Source organism: Solea solea, chromosome 17, assembly GCF_958295425.1.
Source record: "Solea solea chromosome 17, fSolSol10.1, whole genome shotgun sequence".
In the NCBI taxonomy this organism is placed as follows: Eukaryota; Metazoa; Chordata; class Actinopteri; order Pleuronectiformes; family Soleidae; genus Solea; species Solea solea.
In genome coordinates, this window is record NC_081150.1 from 9,175,912 (window position 1) to 9,196,489 (window position 20,578).

General features: G+C 42.6%; 1 protein-coding gene across 3 annotated transcripts; it reads left to right on the top strand.

The window, feature by feature from the left end:
• The first annotated feature begins 469 nt into the window (after positions 1 to 469).
• Positions 470 to 14,612, top strand: vegfab (vascular endothelial growth factor Ab). Of its 3 annotated transcripts, XM_058613439.1 has the most exons (8): positions 471 to 1,839; positions 3,872 to 3,914; positions 5,390 to 5,586; positions 6,309 to 6,385; positions 8,320 to 8,352; positions 10,113 to 10,187; positions 11,726 to 11,869; positions 12,783 to 14,612. In XM_058613439.1, the coding sequence occupies exons 1-8, from the start codon at positions 1,708 to 1,710 to the stop codon at positions 12,802 to 12,804; spliced, it is 723 nt and encodes a 240-aa protein (XP_058469422.1). In that variant the 5' UTR covers positions 471 to 1,707; the 3' UTR covers positions 12,805 to 14,612. The 3 variants fall into 3 exon arrangements, with proteins under 3 accessions (XP_058469424.1, XP_058469422.1, XP_058469423.1); XM_058613440.1 differs by lacking the exon at positions 10,113 to 10,187 and having other exon boundaries at positions 472 to 1,839; XM_058613441.1 differs by lacking the exons at positions 10,113 to 10,187; positions 12,783 to 14,612 and having other exon boundaries at positions 470 to 1,839; positions 11,726 to 11,873.
• Positions 14,613 to 20,578: the final 5,966 nt, after the last annotated feature.

Genomic DNA, 20,578 nt, shown 5'->3' on the forward strand with positions numbered 1-20,578 from the left:
AGCAAATAAGTGCAAAATTAAAGTTGTGGATAATCTAATATTAGTTTTTAAAAAGTAAACCAACCATTTCTAAGAGATGACCATTTCTATAAATGTGTTAATTAATCAAAACTTAAGTAAAAGGGAAATATTTGAAGATTAATAGTATTTAAAACTGTGAATACATTTTACATATAATTCATAATGATAATCCAGCAACTCAGTAAGGTGTTATATTGTATTTTATTATTTTTATGAAATAATAATCATTTAGTAATAATTCTTTATTTTAACTTTTGTCTGGTATTATTTTCACATCGTTTCCACACAGATTCAGTGAAAGGAGCCAACAGTGGACGACATTGTCTTCATCATCTTCATCATCCTCATCATTCAGCGTCACTGTACGTGCAGACTCTTCCTTTACTTTTCAATCAGCAGTGGACAGTTTCTCTTTTCTCTCTTCTACGCAGCTGCTGCTGCTGCTGTTGCTGTTGCTGCTGCTGAGGAGGAGAAGGGAAGAAAAAGAGCCCAGTCGGCGCTTCAGCCACTACCGGTCTCTGTTACACCGCAGTGACGGCGAAATGAAGTCACGAGACTTTCCATGAAGTGTGTGCGCAATGACTGGCGCGCTCGCGGCGAACCGGCAACGTTGCACGGCGCACGCACACAGGGACGTACGTGGCCAGACACACACGCGCTCTTCACTCTGAGCAAGTTTGGTTTTCCCTCCTCTGATCATGACACATTCACTCCCTAATGTCAACACGGCGACTCTAACGTTAATCCTCGGAACCTAAATGTATTCCAGGGGGTTTTAAATCACAAGGGTCGCATCCAAAAAGTCACGCGTTTGTTTAGAAGGAGAGAGACCGCGCATCTTCCAGAGAAAAGAGGCGGTCTGCACATGACTGACATGTGGGAATGATGAAATCGATTTGTGAAAGCATGGGCACAGTGGGTGGCGTTTCGACCGGCGAAATATGGCTAAAATGTCACAACGCGAGTTGTTGTTTTTTTTTTTTTCCCTCCCGCTGTGAAATAAAGAAACCAGAGAATGAGAGCGGCGGCGCGCGAGCTGCTGCGCTGCGTTTTTAATAGCTTACTGGTGATGGTGTGGTCACATGAGTCGTTTTGATAGATGAAACTTTGAATAAAAAGAGAAAGGACACACCTACTCGGTACTAATGATCCACAGAGGCTTTGCGTGTAGTCGCTCCCACATTATGGAGAGACCGCGGTGAGTGTTCACTCAGCGAGCTGACCTGCATGTAGTGCGCAGTGACGACGGAATAAAACAGTCAGAGCAAGCGGGCAAAGTTTTTGCAGGACGCGAAATTTCACTGTGCGGTTTTATTTTTCACTTAACGTCCTCCTGATCCGCGGGTTCAAATTGCACACATACAAGTTTCCAATGGACAGATACTTGGAGACGGCTGGCGCAACAAGCATGGGATTATTTTTGTAATGTGGATCGCTACTCCCTTGCAAGAAAATAAAGGTCTGCTGCGGAACAATGTGAGACGTTGTGCGTCTTGGATTTTCGTGTTTCTGGATATCTTGAAAATCATTGGAAACAGTTGAGGAAGAGAAGAAGAGAAGAAGTTACGCGCAATTGTAAGGATTGTACCCTTCAACCCCCGGGACCACCATGGATTACAACAACCCCTTCCCCCTGTCTAGAGAAGTTTGAGCCGGTTCACTTGTGTTGTACTTGTTGTAAACTTCATGTTTGAGAACAACTCGCCACATTTGGCTGCTTGGATTTTAAAACGTCGCCTGTTTTTGGATTGGATTTCCAACACCATGAATTTTATTGACAGTTTGACACTATTATTTTTGACGCTGTCAGCTGTCAAGGTGAGTCTCGCACGTCCCACAAAGCTCAGAAAAACAGAAAACTAAGAAAACAAAAACATTACACTACCTCACTTTGGTCATTAATGTGTAGCTCGTCCTTGTCTCTCGTCTTGCGAGGTCATCGCTCATGTTTAAACAAGCCCAACTGTTTCGAGGCTTTTGGGGAGATTTAAACAGCCATTGCGCGGAGCCGACACTGTAAAACCTACACTGCGCAGTCGTGAGTGGTGCGTTTTTGTGTCGCAAATGTGACATAAGAGATTATTTTTCAATAATGTTGTGAAGTTTGACGCTGGGTGATCGCAGGCCTGCTCCAGGAGATACGATTACTCTTTAAAGGCGCAGTGGCTCCATTCTGAATTAGGGCATGTGAACAGGTTCACTCCTGGCACCGACGCGACCCTCATGGTGAACCGAAAACAAGGAGCTTTATCTGAATTTTTGACGCTGATTTCAATAAAAAAAAAATCAAAAAAAAAAAATCACTTCCAGGAGAAAAATATAGACAGACATTACTTGACAGATTAATTGCTCTGGCATGGGGAATTTTAATGGCTCTTTGAGAGCGCACTGTAAATCGCTTGTCATATAATCATTAATCAAGCGCGGTGTGCCCAGGGAGGCTTTGAGCGAAGGTTTCAAGGTGAAAAAATGTAAAGCAACGCAGCACTTCAAAAGCAGCCAGCAGCGCCGTGTTGTCACTCATGAATGGACTCAAATGATTTATTATAGGAATTTGCCTATTCAGCGGAAGCAACGATGTTTTAAGTTGCAACATAGTTCCTCACTCCAGCATCTTCTAAAAAAGAAAAAAAAATATCATGGTATTCATCCCCCTCCACGGTCCAATGAAAGTGTTTATTCGACCAACTGTTTGATTTAATGACAGATAATTCGTCCAATCAACGCGGAACAGTATCTGGATGTGGACTCATCTGCTCATTTTCAGCCTATCATCACTCGCGTTCAGGGCCGGTGTTCGCAGCTTGACACCCATCCATTTCTATTACAGTGCATGGGGATTTGAAGCGCCGGGGTCCCGCAGCTTTCAAGGCTCACGCCACCAGAAGGGGGCGGAGACTAAACACTACCAGGCTTTCTTCTTCTTCTTTTTTTCACATTTCATCCATGGAGTGGGAAATTGTTAATAAACAAAACAAAAACAAAAAAAAAGTCGACTTCGTGAAGTCATTCCGGTGCTACTAGAGCCAGATCTCACGCAATATTGGCGCGGAATTGCGTGATTTTTGCGCGCGCATGTGTGTGAATAAAAACGGTAAAGGAGGGAGGGGGCGCGCTGAGCTGTGCGTAATGCGCGCACGGATGGAACGTAGCCAAAATCCGGTGTGGTGACATGGTGTGAGGAAGAGGGGCAAGCAGACCTTCTTATCGGTTTTAAAGGAAACTGTTATTAATCAGTGTTGTCACAGAAGCGGCACGTGTGTGGCAGCCAAAATGACACAGAGTGACACGATAACTTCCCTCTTTTCACAAGTTGTTGGTTTTTTTTGTGTGTTTTTTTTTTTGCCACGTAGTTGTGATGTGGCAGAATTTGTCTGGCTCCTTGTAATCCAAATATTTGGCCATATAAGGCCTCATCCAGAACACATATTTATGATATGTGTCATACAAGCAGCTTAATTAAGGAACATATTTTTGACGTTGTTATTATTATTATTATTGATATTACTATTGTTATTATTATTTCAGAATGGTGTTACTTGAACTGTGATATCCAAGAACATGAAATCCAATGTGCTTTAAACTAAGAATCATGCTCTTGAAGTTGTGTTTTCAGTGCTTTATTTAAACAAAATAATAACAATGCTCATATAAACAGTCAACACTGACTGCCAGTGTAAGATAAGGCACATACTGAGCTATTTTCATATTCTGACACCAGCCAACAAGAAAAATTTCAAAATGCAAATAGGTTTTTGCGCAACCAAACTGTGGATAAGTAAAGGGCAACATTTTTTAAGCTTTTGCACAATCTACTGTACCTCACATCCTCTGTCTTTTCTCCTTGCAGAGTGCCCACATACCGAAGGCAGCAGAAAGAGGTCCACATGATGGTAGGTGTCCCACAGGGCAGCGTGGGAATACAGTGTGTGCACAGACTGGGCTCCCTGGCCCAGCTTGGCACATTGCCAAACTGAATAAGGCTGGTCTGAGGTTCACCTTGGCACTAAAGGATAGTCATCGCCTCCTAGTGGTCAACTGTGTGGTTTGAGCCGACAGAGATTTTTTATTCCCCCCCACTCTCTCAAGTTTGATTTTTAATAAATGAGAGCGGTTTCACCCCTGCATCTCAACACCTTATACAGCATTCCCTGTTGTTCGAGGTTAAGCGGGGGGAATGTTTTGGTGACCAGACTCTTTTATAGAAAGGAATTTCACCCTCTTGGCTCACAGTTGAATTTTTTTGCACAATCCCAGTGTTGCCCAATCTGATTTGGGGAATCGGGAGCTGAACTTCATGATATTGTTCAGGCCCCAGTATGTTTGGATCGGCGTCCCAGAGGACGGTCAGGCCGGGTTTGCTTTAGGCTCACTCATGTTCCGAGTGATATTTTGGAGGTGTGTATGTCTGTCCGTGTGCTAATATCTTTCGCCAAGAAGCAGGAGGGGGGGAGGGGACTGAAGGGGAAAGAACAGCCTATAGAGCTCTAGCTGAAACACAACAGGTTATTAAAAACACAGTGACAATATGAAAACACCCTGTTATTATTATCCTGACCAAAATAATTATGAGTCATAATATTATTGCATTAGTTGTATTTATTTAAATCCTTTAAACAAAGGCTTTTGTCCGTAATAAACCTCTACTGGGTATTAATCTATTATACGGATACAGAGGAAATAGTCTTTGTAAGAAATAATCTTACAAAACATTACTGATGTTGAAGAATGTGTTGCTGCAAAATGTTGTAATATTACAAAACATGTGGCTGGTAAACATACCTTCAAAAAAACATAAAAATCTTTCCTAACTTATAAATCACAAGCTCTTGGAATGACTGGAGAGCTGTGGGCTCCATTTTGTGGCACTTCAGAATGATTGTTGGTGAAACTGCTGAAGTCATTTAAGTGGAACATTAGCAATGTTCTCCATTTGCGATTATCCTGACGATGGAAATTCACTGCAAGCAACTTAACATGAGTGCCTTTTATCATGGTGTGTAATCATGTCAGGTACTGGCTCATACCTAGCAGCAACACTAAATGTGTGCAGTTATTTTGGTTTGAAGTAAACATTAAGACGGTCAGGATGGGCATTATTTCCAAAAAGGAAATTGCATAAGTAGGCAAATCTCTATTTACACGTGTAAACTAAGGTTACCAAGTGCTCCACCGTAATAGAAAGTCAAACGTGTGTGTGCATGCACGAGTGTGTTTCATCTCAGGCCTGCCAGCATTTTTAGCTCACATCCTCTTGTAGTTGTCTGTTACTGTTACACCACAGTGGTGTTTAGGAGCCACTGGTTTAGTCTGGAGCTCCTCTGCCATTTTATAACCATGCGCCCTGTGCCTCTCTCTTGTCTCTCAGTGATCCCTCTAATAGAGGTGTACAACAAGAGTGTGTGCCAGCCGCGGGAGCTGCTGGTCGAAATCCTGCAGGAGTATCCGGAGGAGGTGGAGCACATGTTCATCCCGTCCTGCGTGGTGTTGACGCGCTGTGCCGGCTACTGCAACGACGAGATGCTGCAGTGCATGCCAGCGTCCAGCTATAATGTAACAATGGAGGTCAGCTTCATTTTGTAGAACTCACTTAATCATGACGGCTCTGAAGTGAACACTTTTTAATACTTTTATTTTTGCCCAAAAATGTTAACGCAAGAACAGCAGGTACAGTTCACTGCTCCAGTGTTCTGGTCCAGAAACATCTAAGTGCCCTTCTGTCTCACAAAAGAGCCTCTTAACTCAGTCCAAGTGCAATTCAGCCATAAGCTGCTGTGCCGTGACATTTGGGCAAAAATGAAGCCATTGGGGTTTTTTTTTGTTGTTTTTTTTTTTTACCTCAGCTCCTTTGAGAGTCTGTCAATGTGTCTGGTTCAGTCTGTGTGAGGAGTCTCACTGGAGAGGTCGTCAAAGCCCTGAGAAAACCTGCATGCTTCATAACTGCCTGCTCTCGATTTGAGTGAAAATCTGTTATTGTCCCCGGTTACTGTTCCGTTTTACTCTATGGAACTATAACTTCACATTCAACGTCTTTATTTTAAACTCTTGAGTTTCTTAACCCTGTTTTTTTTTTCTCTCCAATATCCCACTTGTTGTAAATCACTGAGCTTTTCAGAGCATAGCAACTTTTCTGTGTGTGCTTTTAGTGGTCCGTGCTCTGTCATTGCCACCGTTATTACACGGAACACAAAAGTGAAAGGGAATCGGCAGAAATACCATGAATGAACTTGTATTTTTTATTCAGCTCTGTGACCGTTTCTCTTCTTCTTCTTTTTTCACCCCCACAGATAAAAAGAATAAAATCCCAGAGACAGCAAAATGATGTTTTCATGAGTTTCTCAGAGCACAGCGCATGTGAGTGTAGGTAAGAAACCCTGAACACACACACACACACACACACACACACACACACGGCTGTGCTGCTGTGCCTCAGAGCAGCGGTCGACCAAATGCATCATGTAAAGTTCTCGTTTTGCTGTAAATATTGAAAATATTTAATCAAGACGATTGATACCCAGGTGACGGTATACGCTGAAACGTGTTGGTGTGCAGTATTTTTCTTCACAAAAAGAGCAAACAGTATAGTATGTCCTTCACGTTTCCTTAGCTTATTCTCATTCCACCCTGTCCATGATTTGTGCACATAAGTGCAGAACTACCTAATCCCTTGCCCTCCCTTTGTTGCATGTAGACGTCACGATAGATCTAGTGATTGAGCTGTTGCACCCGCCCCTCACAATACGGTGACAATCTACCGCTAGACCCGGTGTTCAGCCGCAAGGAAAGGTTCCTAAATGTCACTATTGGGTTTGTAAAGCGTTGTTTTGTTTTTCAACACAGAGTGTTTTTAATCTGCAAAAAAAAGCCTGTTTTGTTTAGCGTTTTGTGCGGTGTGACATAAATGAACTGTGACACAGCGGCACAGAGGGTACATGCATCATCCTCCCACGTCTAAGAGCAATCTAATGACAAACAAACACGGGGAGGACGACTGTTGGCCGAGGGTCAAGCTGTGTTGTCACTGTGTGCCTCCTCTCTGAGCTGCTAAATCAAAAAAGAGACCTGCTCTTAGGTTGGCTGCCGCACACTATCCAAAGCCCTGGCTGTAAAGTCTGTGAATTGTTTTTTACGACGTACTTCGATTTGTCATGGCCCAATATTTTTAGTGTAAAACACTTTAAATGCGGCTATAAACTTTTTAGAGCGCCTTTATAAAAACAGTGCCTGTAATCTATCATTTTACCGTTGTTTTGATACTGAGCTTCACCATAGTGACATCACATTCAAAGTCCCAGGTTTTGCAATCAATATGCGCGATGGCATGCACACAGTGGTATGAAGTATCACACTGCATTCAATAACACCACACGACAAGTGTGAATTTTCACTTAAAATAGCTCGGACGAGGCTCTGCAAGAGTGATCAACGGGGCCGATATCAATAACACCGCCTTAAGTCATTGCGTCCTCTCCCAAGAAAAGTAAAATCAGGACAAGAATAGAAGCTTCTGCCACTGACAATTAAAAAAACTGCTGCAGACGAGATATCAGATAGCATCAAAGGACGGGATCTGCTTTCAGTTATACCTGACACAATTTAATAGTCTTTAAAGGATCATTCCCACTCTAAATGGAATGAGAACATGAGAGTCCTGCGATGGACTGGCGACCTCTCCAGCGTGTGCACCGTCTTTCGCCCCAGTGTCTAAAACACATTTCCTCTTATTTTTGGCTCTGTCATAAACACGAATCCCTCCAAACAGATTGATTCTACAGGCGTCTTCTATCTGGACGCTTTAATTGTCGCAGCAGTTTGTCAAATAGAATCTTGGCTGCTGTCCGTGACCTCATTGACTGAAACACTCTTTCCTAACGCCGTTTGTTGGCCGTGTCCTCTGGAGTCTGCGAGCAGATGCATTGCTCCACACTCAGCAATCTGTGAGCGCCAGCACGAGGACGAATAATGAGACAAAGCTGAACAACTGCCATTGTAGCTGCATTATGTGTGTGTGTGTGTGTGTGTATGTGTGCGCGTCCGCTAGTGAACACACCCTGTTGTGTGCCACTGTGTGCAAACCTGGTTCATTTTTTTTTTTTTACCGTTTGAAAGTGAAAGGCAGTTTTATCACAGTTTCTGGTGAAGGACGGTGATGTAACATGATTCGAAAAGACTGATGTGAGCTCAGCCTTGATGATAATGAGCCGTCTGGTCTCTGATGATCCCGATATGTATCTGTTTACCTGGAGACAATGGCGGGCTGTGCTCTAATGTCATTTTTGTTTTGTTCCCTCGTTTCAGGTTAAAGAAAGAAGTGAAAGAACAGAAAGAAAAGTGAGTACAGCACTCTTTTTTATGGGGGGGGGACAATGGGGATTTGAGATTTGATCCTTTTTTTCTTCTCTCCAGTTTTGCTCTGCAAACAAACACTCAGCCGTCAGCAACTCAACATTGTCCCACTTTAATTAAAACCCTAGCGTTTCTGCTTTTTTGTGTTTAATTGACCTGTTGGTTATTTTCCCAGCCTCCTTTTCCTGTCCTTTACACGCTTTAATTAAAACCCCAGCCGACAAGCTTCCTCATGAGATCATGTTATGCTGAGACTGGCATCCAGCAGCCCTCAGGTGATAAACACAGGGAATACCAGCCAAAGCTGCTCATATGTGAATGAGTGACACGCGATGGGGTCACTGACCTCTTAAATCCCGTCCTTTACACCTTCCACTCTTTTCTATCTCACCTTCTCGTTCTTCTCCTTTCTTCTTTACTGCTCACATCCCACTTAACTTCTGTCCCCCCCCCCCCCCCCCCCCACCTGTGTCTTCTCCTCTGATTTAGATAACAGAGTTTTTTGAGGATTTGTGAAACTTTTCTGTTTACGACCCTTCCATGTGACAGAAGAGAGCCGTAAAACTCTCTAATCCTCCCCCTATGACCGTGTGTTAATATCTCTCTGTTGCAGGATAGCCGTTTGTTGTATTTAGATTTTTATGTCAGGCCGTCTGTCATATAGATAAGAGTTAGTTTTGAGGGCTCCTCTTTAACCTTGTCTTCGCTCTTTACGAGTCTGACTCTGGAGGCGTGCTGCTACAAAGTGATATGGCCGCGGGGTTGTTCAACTCCTGTTTCTGATGCTCGCATACTTTCATGTTAGTTTTAACGTCGCCCGCTGACCTCGGAGTGCTGCGGGGTCAGCGATTCTGTCAGGGCAATTCCTCACCACTGAGGTTGTGAAACTTGCAAGCTGTCACAGCGAAGCGGAAATCCATGCATCAGATGCATCCTCTTCTGTACCAGAATGGGTCTGACGTAACCTCAGGAAATCATATTTGTTATTTGTTGTACAATTTTCTTTCGGCATCTGTTAGAGTTTTATACGTTACGCTGTAGGAACGAGCCGAGTTCACACTTGAACACACAGCAGTATTTGAAATCCACGCTGTACCTGGGAAGCTCTGCTGCCGACAATGGGATCAAACGCCGGTTGGCTCCCATTGTGCTGTGGTCTTAAACAAGTGGTATCGGCCATAAAACGGTGACCCAGATAGGTTGAGAGATATGATTTTGGTGAAGTCCAGGTTGTTTTGTCCTCAGTCCATGGGGGAAATTTCTGAATAGCTGCTGGTGCCAAACCTCAGACATTTCCAGCCCCTACTGAGTCATTGCACTGTTACAAAATGCAGTTACATGGTTGTGTCTCCACGAAGCAGGACACACCATGTGTGTGTGTGTGTGTGTGTGTGTGTGTGTGTGTGTGGTTCAGCTTCCAAAAACAATTCAACACTGTTTGCACATTGTATTTCTCGTTTAACCTCTCTTTATGGAAGTGATCTCTTTGAGACATGGGGTGAGAAACCGATATTTGATGCAGTTATTGCTTAAAGTGACACTCATGTTCACTCCACCTGATGCTTTTCTCATACTCTAAATAATATGTAATAACATGTTCTGAATGATGTGACTGAACGCCGGGTTGCTACTAATCCCTGTTGGATGTTTGGCAATCATCAGTTCAAGCACGTCAACAGCTAACACATCAGTCCATTGCTGTCTCTCAGTCTGCAATCTGCACTGTTGTCCTTTTTCTCTTGCAGAAAATCCCGGAAAGGCAAGGGTAAAGGCCTAAAGAGAAAACGAAAGAAAAACCGCGACAAAACAATTCACGACGCGTACGTCAGCTCTGCCTTCTCCACCTACTTGCACCTGAGTGTCGCGCTTCTCGTAATTAAACTAATCTGGGAGGAGGAGCTCCTTTGTCCCTTTTAATTTTTGCACCACCTAATTTGCTCACTGTAGCCACACCAGTTAGCATGTTGCTTCCGCGCATAATTGTTCCCTAACTTTGTCTCGTCCGTCATGTCCTACGTCCTCAGAGTGTCCGTCTCTAAAGTTGTCTCATGCCTCCTAACATGTTTTGCTAAAGTAGCTTTAGCAAAACTCTCCTTTGTAGTGAACACAGAGGAAACTTGTCCCCGTCATATCCCGCAGGAAATGTAGCATAACCTACTTCCACTCCACAAAGACACCATCTAATCTCCTCCCGGCCTCACCGGAACATTGTTCTCAAAGAACGTCACTCCGTAGATGAGACTGGGGCCATGCAGTGTATCGTGATGTACATTAGGAACCCAAAGTACAGGTTGCTCCTCGCAACACCACGTATCATGGCTGATATCAGACATGCTTACAGAAGCTGGGATAAACAGATCTCAGAGATTTTCGACTTGTTAGCTGTAACTTGAACCTTCTACTGACTCAAATCACAGTTCCACCAGCATGGCTTTGCAGACCAGCCCATACCGCTGTGGTATCTGTTCTGGGATCACCAGGATTGTAATCACGGTCCTGTGTTCAGTGTTGAGTCTGTGTCTCGCACCTGTCTCCTTCTACTTTTCGGACCCTTTTCATCTTTACATACAGGTTTATTTTGCTGTCCCATGCATAATGCTGGTACTTTTTTTATGTACTGTGAAGATAAGTGATGGCCATCTATTGCCTTGTTCTTTTCTTTTTCTTGTATGGGGGGACTTGTGTTGAGCAAAGCACTGTTTTTGTGTCTTTCTTTGCTTGCGTTTTGTCTCTGAGCCGGTACACAAGCACCCGTGTTTTATACAGAAGTAATATATCTATACAAGGATGATCTAATACTGCTCATTTGCTCAATACACTGTGACAGGATACATCATGTTTTTTTTTTTTTGTGATCTTTTTGTAATTTGTACACTGAGGTGTCCGTGGAGAACCTGACCCGTCATCTTGTCATTTGAGTAGCCTCTGTTCTGAATCTAATGTCTCTGTGTGGCCAAAATGCTCACTCAATAAAATGAAATCTCTCTTAACGGAGAACCAAGCAGACCCTCGAGTCTTCTTTATTAAGAGCCCGGTGTTTGTAACAGTGCGAGTAAATGTCTTGTGTGTCGCAAGAGCTGGTCCAGAGCTTTGCCTCATGTCTGCATGTCTAACATATTCAAGGGATTTGTGAGCGCTCCAATCAACGACTGAGGGGTTGGCGGGCGGACATTACCGCTTGAACCTTTTGCTTGCTCTGTGGGAGCCTGTGTGCAACACTTCCACTCTGTCCCGTGCACTTGACGACGCAAAGCGGAGCTTATGCGAGGACTGATCTGTAAGTCGCTGGGGTAGTAGTACATACTAATCATCTCTCTCTCTCTCCATCTCTCGTCTTGCCTTGTCTTTGTGTGTCCAGTGTTTGTGAGCCGTGTTGCGATCACTGCACAGAGAGGAGGAGGCGCTTGTTCGTGCAGGACCCCGTGACCTGTCGGTGCTCCTGCAAACACACAGACGCATACTGCAAAGAACGCCAGCAAGAGCTCAACGAGAGGACCTGCAAGTGAGTTGAAGTTCACGGCCCGCGTGCGTGCACGTTCATGTACATGTGCAGTTTACGGCGGTACAACAGAGTGGCTTGACAAACCCGATGTGAAAGGAGTCGCTTAACAGAGCTAAAGCATCGCCGCCTGATTCTGCAGCTCCACTCAGCTCTGACAAAGCTTCAGTTTCAGCTCATTGTTCAGTTTTACAGCCGGCAACTTTATCTCACACTAACTCTCACTTCTCCTGACGTTACTCCCTACAGACAGAAACACACGCATGTTGATTTTGAGTCACCAGGTGTGACGTTGGGTTTTTCCATATTAACATATAGGAGTGGTGACAATGCTCTCACACACGGTGTAGACATGAGTGTGTGTGTCTATATCCCTCTAAATCCTCTAAATAATAAAAAAAAATTGACATTATGTGCTATTGAAGAAGACCCAAAACTATTGATGAACCATTAATGCCGGACTTATGTTTACTGACTTAATAAATTATGATTTTAAAGGTATTTTAGAAGCTCAGTTTCTCATAGACTTTCATTTAAACTGAGTTCATTTTGATTAGAATTAGAAACTCCTCCCTTTTGGGAAAGTGAGGACATTTTTGGCTCGTCCAAACTCCAAACTCGCAGCCAGTGGAGTCGCCTCCTATTAGCTAGTTAATATATTCTTACTTGGTTCGCCCACCCAGAAGACTGTGTTCATTATTTAACTACAGTCTATGGTTTCATCCTCATTTTCAGTCTCAGTGGTAAACTAAATGATTCCTAGTTAGCCCAGATGTGATGTTGTCACGTTCATCACGTGTGTGTGCGTGTGTGTGTGTGTGTGTGTGTGTGTGTGTGTGCGTGTGTGTGTGCGTGTGTGTGTGTATGACAAAAAGACCAAACAACTGACTTCTTTGACTCTTCCCTCTTGTCTCAGATGTGACAAGCCCAGAAGATGAGAGAGGTGGGATCACCAGATGTACAAGATGAAGGAATATTCTAGCGATATTTCACAGCACAGCACTTTGACCTTTTGAACCGTAAGCTCTTCTTTTCTGTGGAAAGCATTCCCCTTGGACTGGCTGAGAGAGAACAAAAAAAAAAGAAAGAAAGACTGGACTGAAGTCTCCTCCCACTGTATATCTCTGTGTACATAGACCACGACAAAAGAAAAATAAGAGTACAGAATTGTTATGCTGCTACAGAAACGAATAACTAAAAACCCGTCATCTGACACGACGCAACTATCCGCCACGTGGTTTTGCATTTCTAACAGGCTTGCTGTGCAGGTGTAGTCTTGTTGTCAATTCATTGTATGCAATTACTTCACTGGATGTGAGTCTACTGTGGTTGTGTGTCAATCAAAGTCGCGAAAAAACCTCTCACTCTAAGATGTATTTACCCGCTCGGGCGGCGGGCGAGGCTGAAGAAGACACGGGCACGCTCTCTTTTTTGGAAATAGTGGACAGATTTTCCCGTCTACGTCTTGTGCTCGTAGGCGACAACAGGAGGACACTGGTACAGCTGATGGAAATCTTGAATCGGTGTCCGTGCGATATCACTTCCTCTCCTCCGCGGACGTTTGCAGGACTGACGTGAGACAAAAAAAAAACCACAATATTTTCACTATTGTGCTCAGCCTGCGGCGAGGAGGGTCTGACTCTGCAGTGCCATATACATACATATATATATATATATGTATATATATATACATATATATACATATATGTATATATATATATATATATATATTCAAAGGGATAACGGTTATCAGTAAGAGCATGTAGTGTTTTGCTATGTCGTTCATGAAAAGAGAAAAAAACCACTGAAAACATCCTATACTGTAGATTCCATTTGAAAAACTGTGCCTCACAAAATGTACTGAGAAATCTTTCGAGTGCTTTTTAAATTATTTTTGTTTTTCAGGACGGGGGGGGGGGGATTGTCAAAGTAGTTTTGTTAGTCGTCGAACTTAATACATAATCTATTGATTACATATCTTCCTTTTCTGAACGTGTACATACTTAATATCCCTTTCATGCCATAGTCCATTCTAGATAATTTATAATGTTATATAGAGCTATTTTTCAGTATTCAGTCTTCTACCCATATTTAATTTGGTCTATTTATATATATATATATATATATATGCAGTGTTATGTACATGTGGCTGTCCTATCTCCCCCACATTTGTTAAGGTCACTGATAGCGACTCTCATCAGCATTGAGACTCTTATGCTTTTCTGTGGAAGAAAGAAAGAAAAAAAAATCAAAAAAAAAAAATCAAAAAATGATTTGTTAACATTCCCTAAATGGATCACTTGTATTAATGTACTGATGACATCTCTGGATATTCAACCCCTCGTTTCTAAGGGTGTGGGTGCTGTGTAGAGTTTTAACGTGTGTGTGTGTGTGTGTGTGTGTATGGATGCGTGTCCGCGTGCACTTGTCGAGGTGCACATCTATGTGTAGGTGTTAGTTTGTTGTATTTAAGTATTTAAGTATGTTAATGGACCGGTGTTCTGTCCGTCCTTGCCAGATGCAAATACAAGTAAACTACTGCTAGCAGCTCAGCGTACACTACTACAACACAAAAGGATAACAGACTGCCGCCGTCGGTCGTACAGCCCTCGTTATTATTTTTATTATTATTATTAGTTTTCCTTTGTCTCCTCTTCACTATTAACATGTTTTCTGTGTCTATGTAAAACAGTAAAGCATATTTATTTTCAAATGATATTGTTTTTATATAAAATAAGAAAAGGTTTGCTGTGTTGTGAATGCTGTGTTTTCAAAGAGTTTTTGAAATGAGGCGGGCGTTGACGTTTGACGTTTGACAGTTACGGGAAAACAAACAAACAAACCCTGCAGAATGTAATCCAAGTGAGAACCAGAGGAAGGCGTGAGAGGAGGTTCACTGCACGCTCTCCATGACGGACGAGCAAAAATATTCATCCTTCAACGAATAAAATGGCACTTTGACGTAGTGTGCTCTAAGTTCATGTGTTAAACTGGAACGAGCTGAGGACTGGAGGAAATAACACATTTCCTGAGAACTGGTGTCATCATCATTTATGAGGAAAAGATCAAAGATGTAACTAAAGAAGCAATCCAGTGGTTAGGTTTTGGTCTTGGTCTCGTGACTCCTCTGATTGACCTTTCATTGGACAAAAAAGCTTTTTATATTCAAGCTCTAATCATAAAAACTTGTAATTGATAACTGATATTGATGAAGACCAAATGTCATTTATTTGTTTTGGATACGATAAACAGTAACACTAATGGTTATCACGATTATCGTCAAGAGAAACTGTAAAACCTGTGAGTCCTTCCTTGTGTGGAGCATATCTCAAGCTTCCTGGATCATATTTTCATTGAATCACAAATGTGTGTGTCTGAAGCAACACAGCATTCCATCCCGTCTGCCCTTTGCTCCGTTTATTCGCGACACAGACAGTAAATCATCACTCAATACTCCGTTGATCGTTAAATCGTTGGAATCTGGAAACACCTGAAACCTTTATTCTCTCTGAGGGCCATCAGGGGACGAGTTCGCTGGTTTGAACTGGTTAGTCTAAAACATCAGGCGTTACGGTGGTTTTGCCAGTTTGATATCATGCCACTCTTAATCTAGACAAGACACACAATCCTCCACCAAGGCTGCTCACTTCCCCACGGTTAAAAGAAATCCTTAATCCAGATCTGTAAATGGATCACCACCAAAATCTAATCCTTTCTTCCTTGGGGCATAATCTACATCACCTGAACTCACACAGTGGAAAACATAACCTCCTGTGGTGGAGGGAAATAATCAGTCACTTTGCAGATAACTAAATCCACCTTCATCGAGAGATAATGCAACTCCCCTCTTTTCATTTCGACGGACTGAACCTCCCATCTTGACTTTTTCCAACCACACAAATCCTATTAATCCTATTAATCTGTATCTGGAGACATTTGTCTCCTGCGAAATGCTGCTACCTCACGGCAAACCCGATACCTATCGCCTCCCACTGAACGCAGACCACTCTACTGTGCTCTACCAGATTATCGGGTCACCTGTCTTTCCACCAGGGCGGACAAAGAGCGGTTTTCATGGGATTAGCGACTTGCTCAGTGACACTTTAGCAGTAGCTGATCTCTGGGGCCCCCAGGGCCAAATCTAACCCTTATGAATGTAGATTAAGGGAAGGTTTATTTTGGATCTTTGGCCATGTTTGTTTTGAAACACTCTCCGTCTTAGTCCCCATTGCTCGCTACTTCCCCCCGTTGGATTATCTGCAGCATGGCGCTAATGCTGTGCCCTCGCTGCTCTCCCCTGACTCATGCTCTTTGGGTGCATACCTAAATATAAAGCACACCACCCCGTCCCCTTGAAATTGTAGGGCCCCTTCTCTGGGTAAAACAGCCAAAGAATGTCATAAACCATCTAATCTGTGATTTTCCAGGGACCCAGAACCCAGCGAGCCAGATACAGCTGCCCGTCTGGCACATTAGCAAAGCGTGTTGATTTTAAATCATTTTTGGACCAGATTTTTTTGACACTTGGGAGGTGAGATAATTATTCATTTTGTATTAAAGCTTGGCCTGCGCTATTTTGTCTTTATATAAAGAGGCCCGGAGAGATAATATTGAGGATTTTTGTTCAAAATAATAAATGAATTAGCCTCTAACTCTTTAAACAGGGAGGTTGTGTCCCGTTGCTGTTATTTCTCTAATGTATAAACATATAATGTGATTCATCAAGCTCAGACTATTGTGGAATATTATTGTGGGGAAAATAGAAAACGTCAGTTAACTCTTGTTTCATGTCACCTTTTAATCATAGAGTGTTTGTGATTGATTCACCCGTGGCTAACTTAATGGTGTAGTTATTATTCATATAGCGGGAAGCGAAATCTGTCCACTCAGCAGTCATATTAAGGGGTTTTCTTATGGGGGCCATAATAAAGGGTGCATTTTAAGGTTAGGGTTAAGTTTGGGATGAGCTTTATATTTTAAGGGTCAGGTATGGGTCTCTGTGAGGACCAAAATGCATATGGGAGTGAGTACATTTTGGGGACATTTTGGCTAAAATTGGCCTTTTTGAGGGTTAAGACTTGGTTTTAGGGTTAGGGTTAGGATAAGGGCTAGGGTTAGACACTTAGTTGTGATGGTTAAGGTAAGGGTAAGGGGCTAGGGAATGCATTATGTCTGTGAAGGTCCTCACTTTGACTGCTGTGCAAAAGTGTGTGTGTGTGTGTGTGTGTGTGTGTGTGCGTGTGGGCTACATTTACTTTTCCAGAAAGAGCTGTTGACCCTTATGTCTCATAGATTTAGTTGATGATTCATATATTACAAATATCAGGGGATTTCAAGCATGATTTAGGATTGATCAAAAACATATTCGTATGTGTTTTGGTCAAATGTAATCTGAGAAGAGTAATGTGTGATTTACTGGTAATGATGCGTTTCCGCTTCCTTGAACAACCAGGTCACACTTCCAAACTTCTCATATCGTTTGTGGTCATAATGCATTTTTCGATAAGGCTAGTGTGAACGTCTGCCAGACAAAACAAACCCCACAGAAGATGGCAAGGTAAGTCATTTAACTTAATAGTTCAATTCAAAAATAAACATGGGTTACTATGACACTGTGTGAAAATAATCTCATATGTCATAACAACATGCTGTCCTGTAAAAGATCTGAAATAGCTTGTTTGCGTTCATCTTGTGAAGGCTATTGTCTTTGGACGCTGACGGCAGGTAATCAACTTCACTTCCAAAGACAATGTTTTTAAGCACCGACAGTACATTCCTTTTGATTTTCTTTTTTCCGGAGAAAAATGCCTTTCTTGAGCCATCATTATGCAGCGTCTGCCCAATTTTGAGAAAATCTGACAATCCTAGATTATCGTTATAAACAACTTAAATTAAAATCAGCTGATGTGGCAACACAAACAGGGAGTTTTTTTGGACCACAACTGTAACACAGTATCGGAGCCAGCTATTGAAGAGGAAAGGAAATGTGCTTGTTACCAGAAGGTAGCCAGTTTAATCTTTAAGCAAGGCAACAACTCCTCTTTTTGAATTGGCATCTGTACCATGAGCTGAGGTGAAGCAAAATCATGGTATGTTGTCTTCATCATGCAAGTATTGAGAAAACTGCACATTCCCAGTCATTTGTTGCCAAACAGTATTAACCATCCACTCCTCGTGTGTATACTTTGCTTTTTTTTTTTTGCAGGATTCCGGTTCTTTTTTACACCGTTTTGTTAGATTTGCCAAGCACACGTTAAACTTAAGTGAAGGTACGGGTGTTTGGTGCTGCACCATCTGCATGCTGGAACCTTCAGCCCTCGCTGAGTCTGATTCTGTGTTGTCCACCTCATCATTGGGGCTGTCCATCTCCACTGAGGTTGATACTCACACAAAAGACCAGTAAAGGTGTGTGTTCTTGTGTTTTTTCTTTTCTTTTTTGGACAAAAAAAAAATTGACAGTGTCATGCTGTTTTCTACAGTATTTACAGCTTCAAAGAGCTGCTTATATTTAATAAATACTTGCGCTCCAAAGCGTAGGATACCACATTAAGGATGGATCAGGTGAAAATCCTTAATAGAAGAACCGGTGATTAAAAGACACTTAGCTTTTTATGACGTGAGCCCAGGCAAACGTGCTCACACGCAGGTAAATCACCAGGAGCTGATGAGGTAAGCCAGGGGAAATCACAACTCAGCGAAAACCCCTCCTTAAGGCGTGTCTGCATATGTGCTCACTCACACGTACGACATGTGTAAGGCTCCTGATCTATATTTGCCCCCGTTTCCTTATGATTGTGACACTGGGAAATATCCTTGAGTCATGAGGCAGGGAATCAGAGAGGTGTGGGGGGGGGGGGCTGGGTTATAAGTCCGAAATCAGTTTTAAGAAGGATCAGTTGAGCAAGGTAGCAAAGAGACTAATTGAGCAGAAGGGGGGGGGGGGGGGGGGTGATGGAGCAGAAGGGGGAACAGAGAGTCTGGGGAGCTGCACTGATGCTGTGTGGCCTCAGTTATACAGGTGGATGCTTGCCAGAGAGTGATATGAGGATGTGTGAGAATGTACTTTCCTCCTCGCTGTAAACCAAGAGCAGGAGAGAGGGAAAGAAAAGAGAAAAAAAAGAGCATGTGAAAATGTCTTCAAACATGCTACGAGTATAAAAAACATGTCTCAGTCGTTTACAGGGCTGATCAATTGTGGGTTTGCCAGACTGGTTGCACCCACTCACCCCATTACATGGGTGTAGTCCAGCTTACACTCATTACAACGGCATTAGCATTCACCAGGCATATCTGTGTGTGTGTTCTTGTATTTGTGGCTTTTTAAGGACCAAAAAGAAAAAAATGAAACTAAGGAGAAAAATAAGGAGTGAGGACGTTTTGCCTGGTCCTCACCTCTTTAAAGGACTTTTGGGGGTTAAGACCTGGGTTTAGGTTAGGGTTAGGGTAAAGGTTAGGGTTAGGCACTTAGTTGTGATGGTTATGGTTAAGGTATGGGGCTAGGGAATGCATTACGTCTATGAGGGTCCTTACTATGAATGAAGCGCAAACGTGTGTGTGTGTGTGCACCTGGTATTCCTCATGTTGTGGGGACATAAATCTGTCTAGACCGTCACATTTTCGAGACTTGGAGAGAAAAATCAAGCCTCCATAACGTAAGTTACTAGATTTTAAGTGTTTTAAAATGGGAATAAGTCTCCAGGAAATGAATGGAAGTCAATGCAATGTCCTCTTTAGTCATGGAAACCAGTGTTTGTGTGTGTATGTATTGGCCAGTGGCGGTGTTCATTGATTGGTTGGACACCAGAAAATATTTCTCCTTCCTCCCCCCTCTTTCATTACAAATCTGTCCACTTCTAGCTCACTAATTAACACATTATATATATATAATAAAATGTGTTAAAAAAAAAAAAACGTTTTTGGGCACACTATGAGTCTATTGAGAGTCTGGATTTAAACACCAACATTTAAACAAAGAACAAAAAAAAGTGGCATCACTTGTATCTGATGAAAATGCCACACTAACGCTTTCTTTTTCTTTTCTTTTTTTTTTGCAGAACAGAATCTAACATTTGTGGCGTTTGGAGCTGCAAACCCAGGAACAATAGAAAGGGATTCAGTGTCCGTTTTAACAATATTACAGCTGGGTACTGAGGGATCCAAATCATCCAACTGTGAGACCTTTTGAAAGACACTTTTTGTTTGGTTTTCTAAAGTAATTGTTTAAAGGCATTGTTGTTTCGAATGCATCTGCTGTGTATGTGCGAGATCTGAGGAGAGGAAGTGATGTGAGCTGGTGGAATTAGTGCAGATCTGGCAGAATCGAGCTGGATTTGTGATGTGTTCTCATATTAGACAGGCCTGGCCTTGTTAGAGAATCCACAAGGGCTCAGTGTTAAAAATTGGCAGCGCCATCCAACTCCTGATCAACCACAAATCACTCAGGAAACAGGCAGGGAGGCTGACTTTAAAGGAAACGATTAAAAATTTAGATTAATGCAGAACCCAACAAATGTACTTTTTCATTCATGAAAATTGAAATCGCCGTATGGAGAGTTGGGTAAGCTGACAAGTGAGGAGCTTTTGTTGGAGGTGTTGAAAGGAAGGCTCTCAAAGAGAAACTTGACTCCCATAATCCCAAAGTCCAAAAAGGGAGCTCTGACTCTGCAAGTGTGTGCACGCAAGTTATTGTTTGACTTCTTATCAACCGCACTC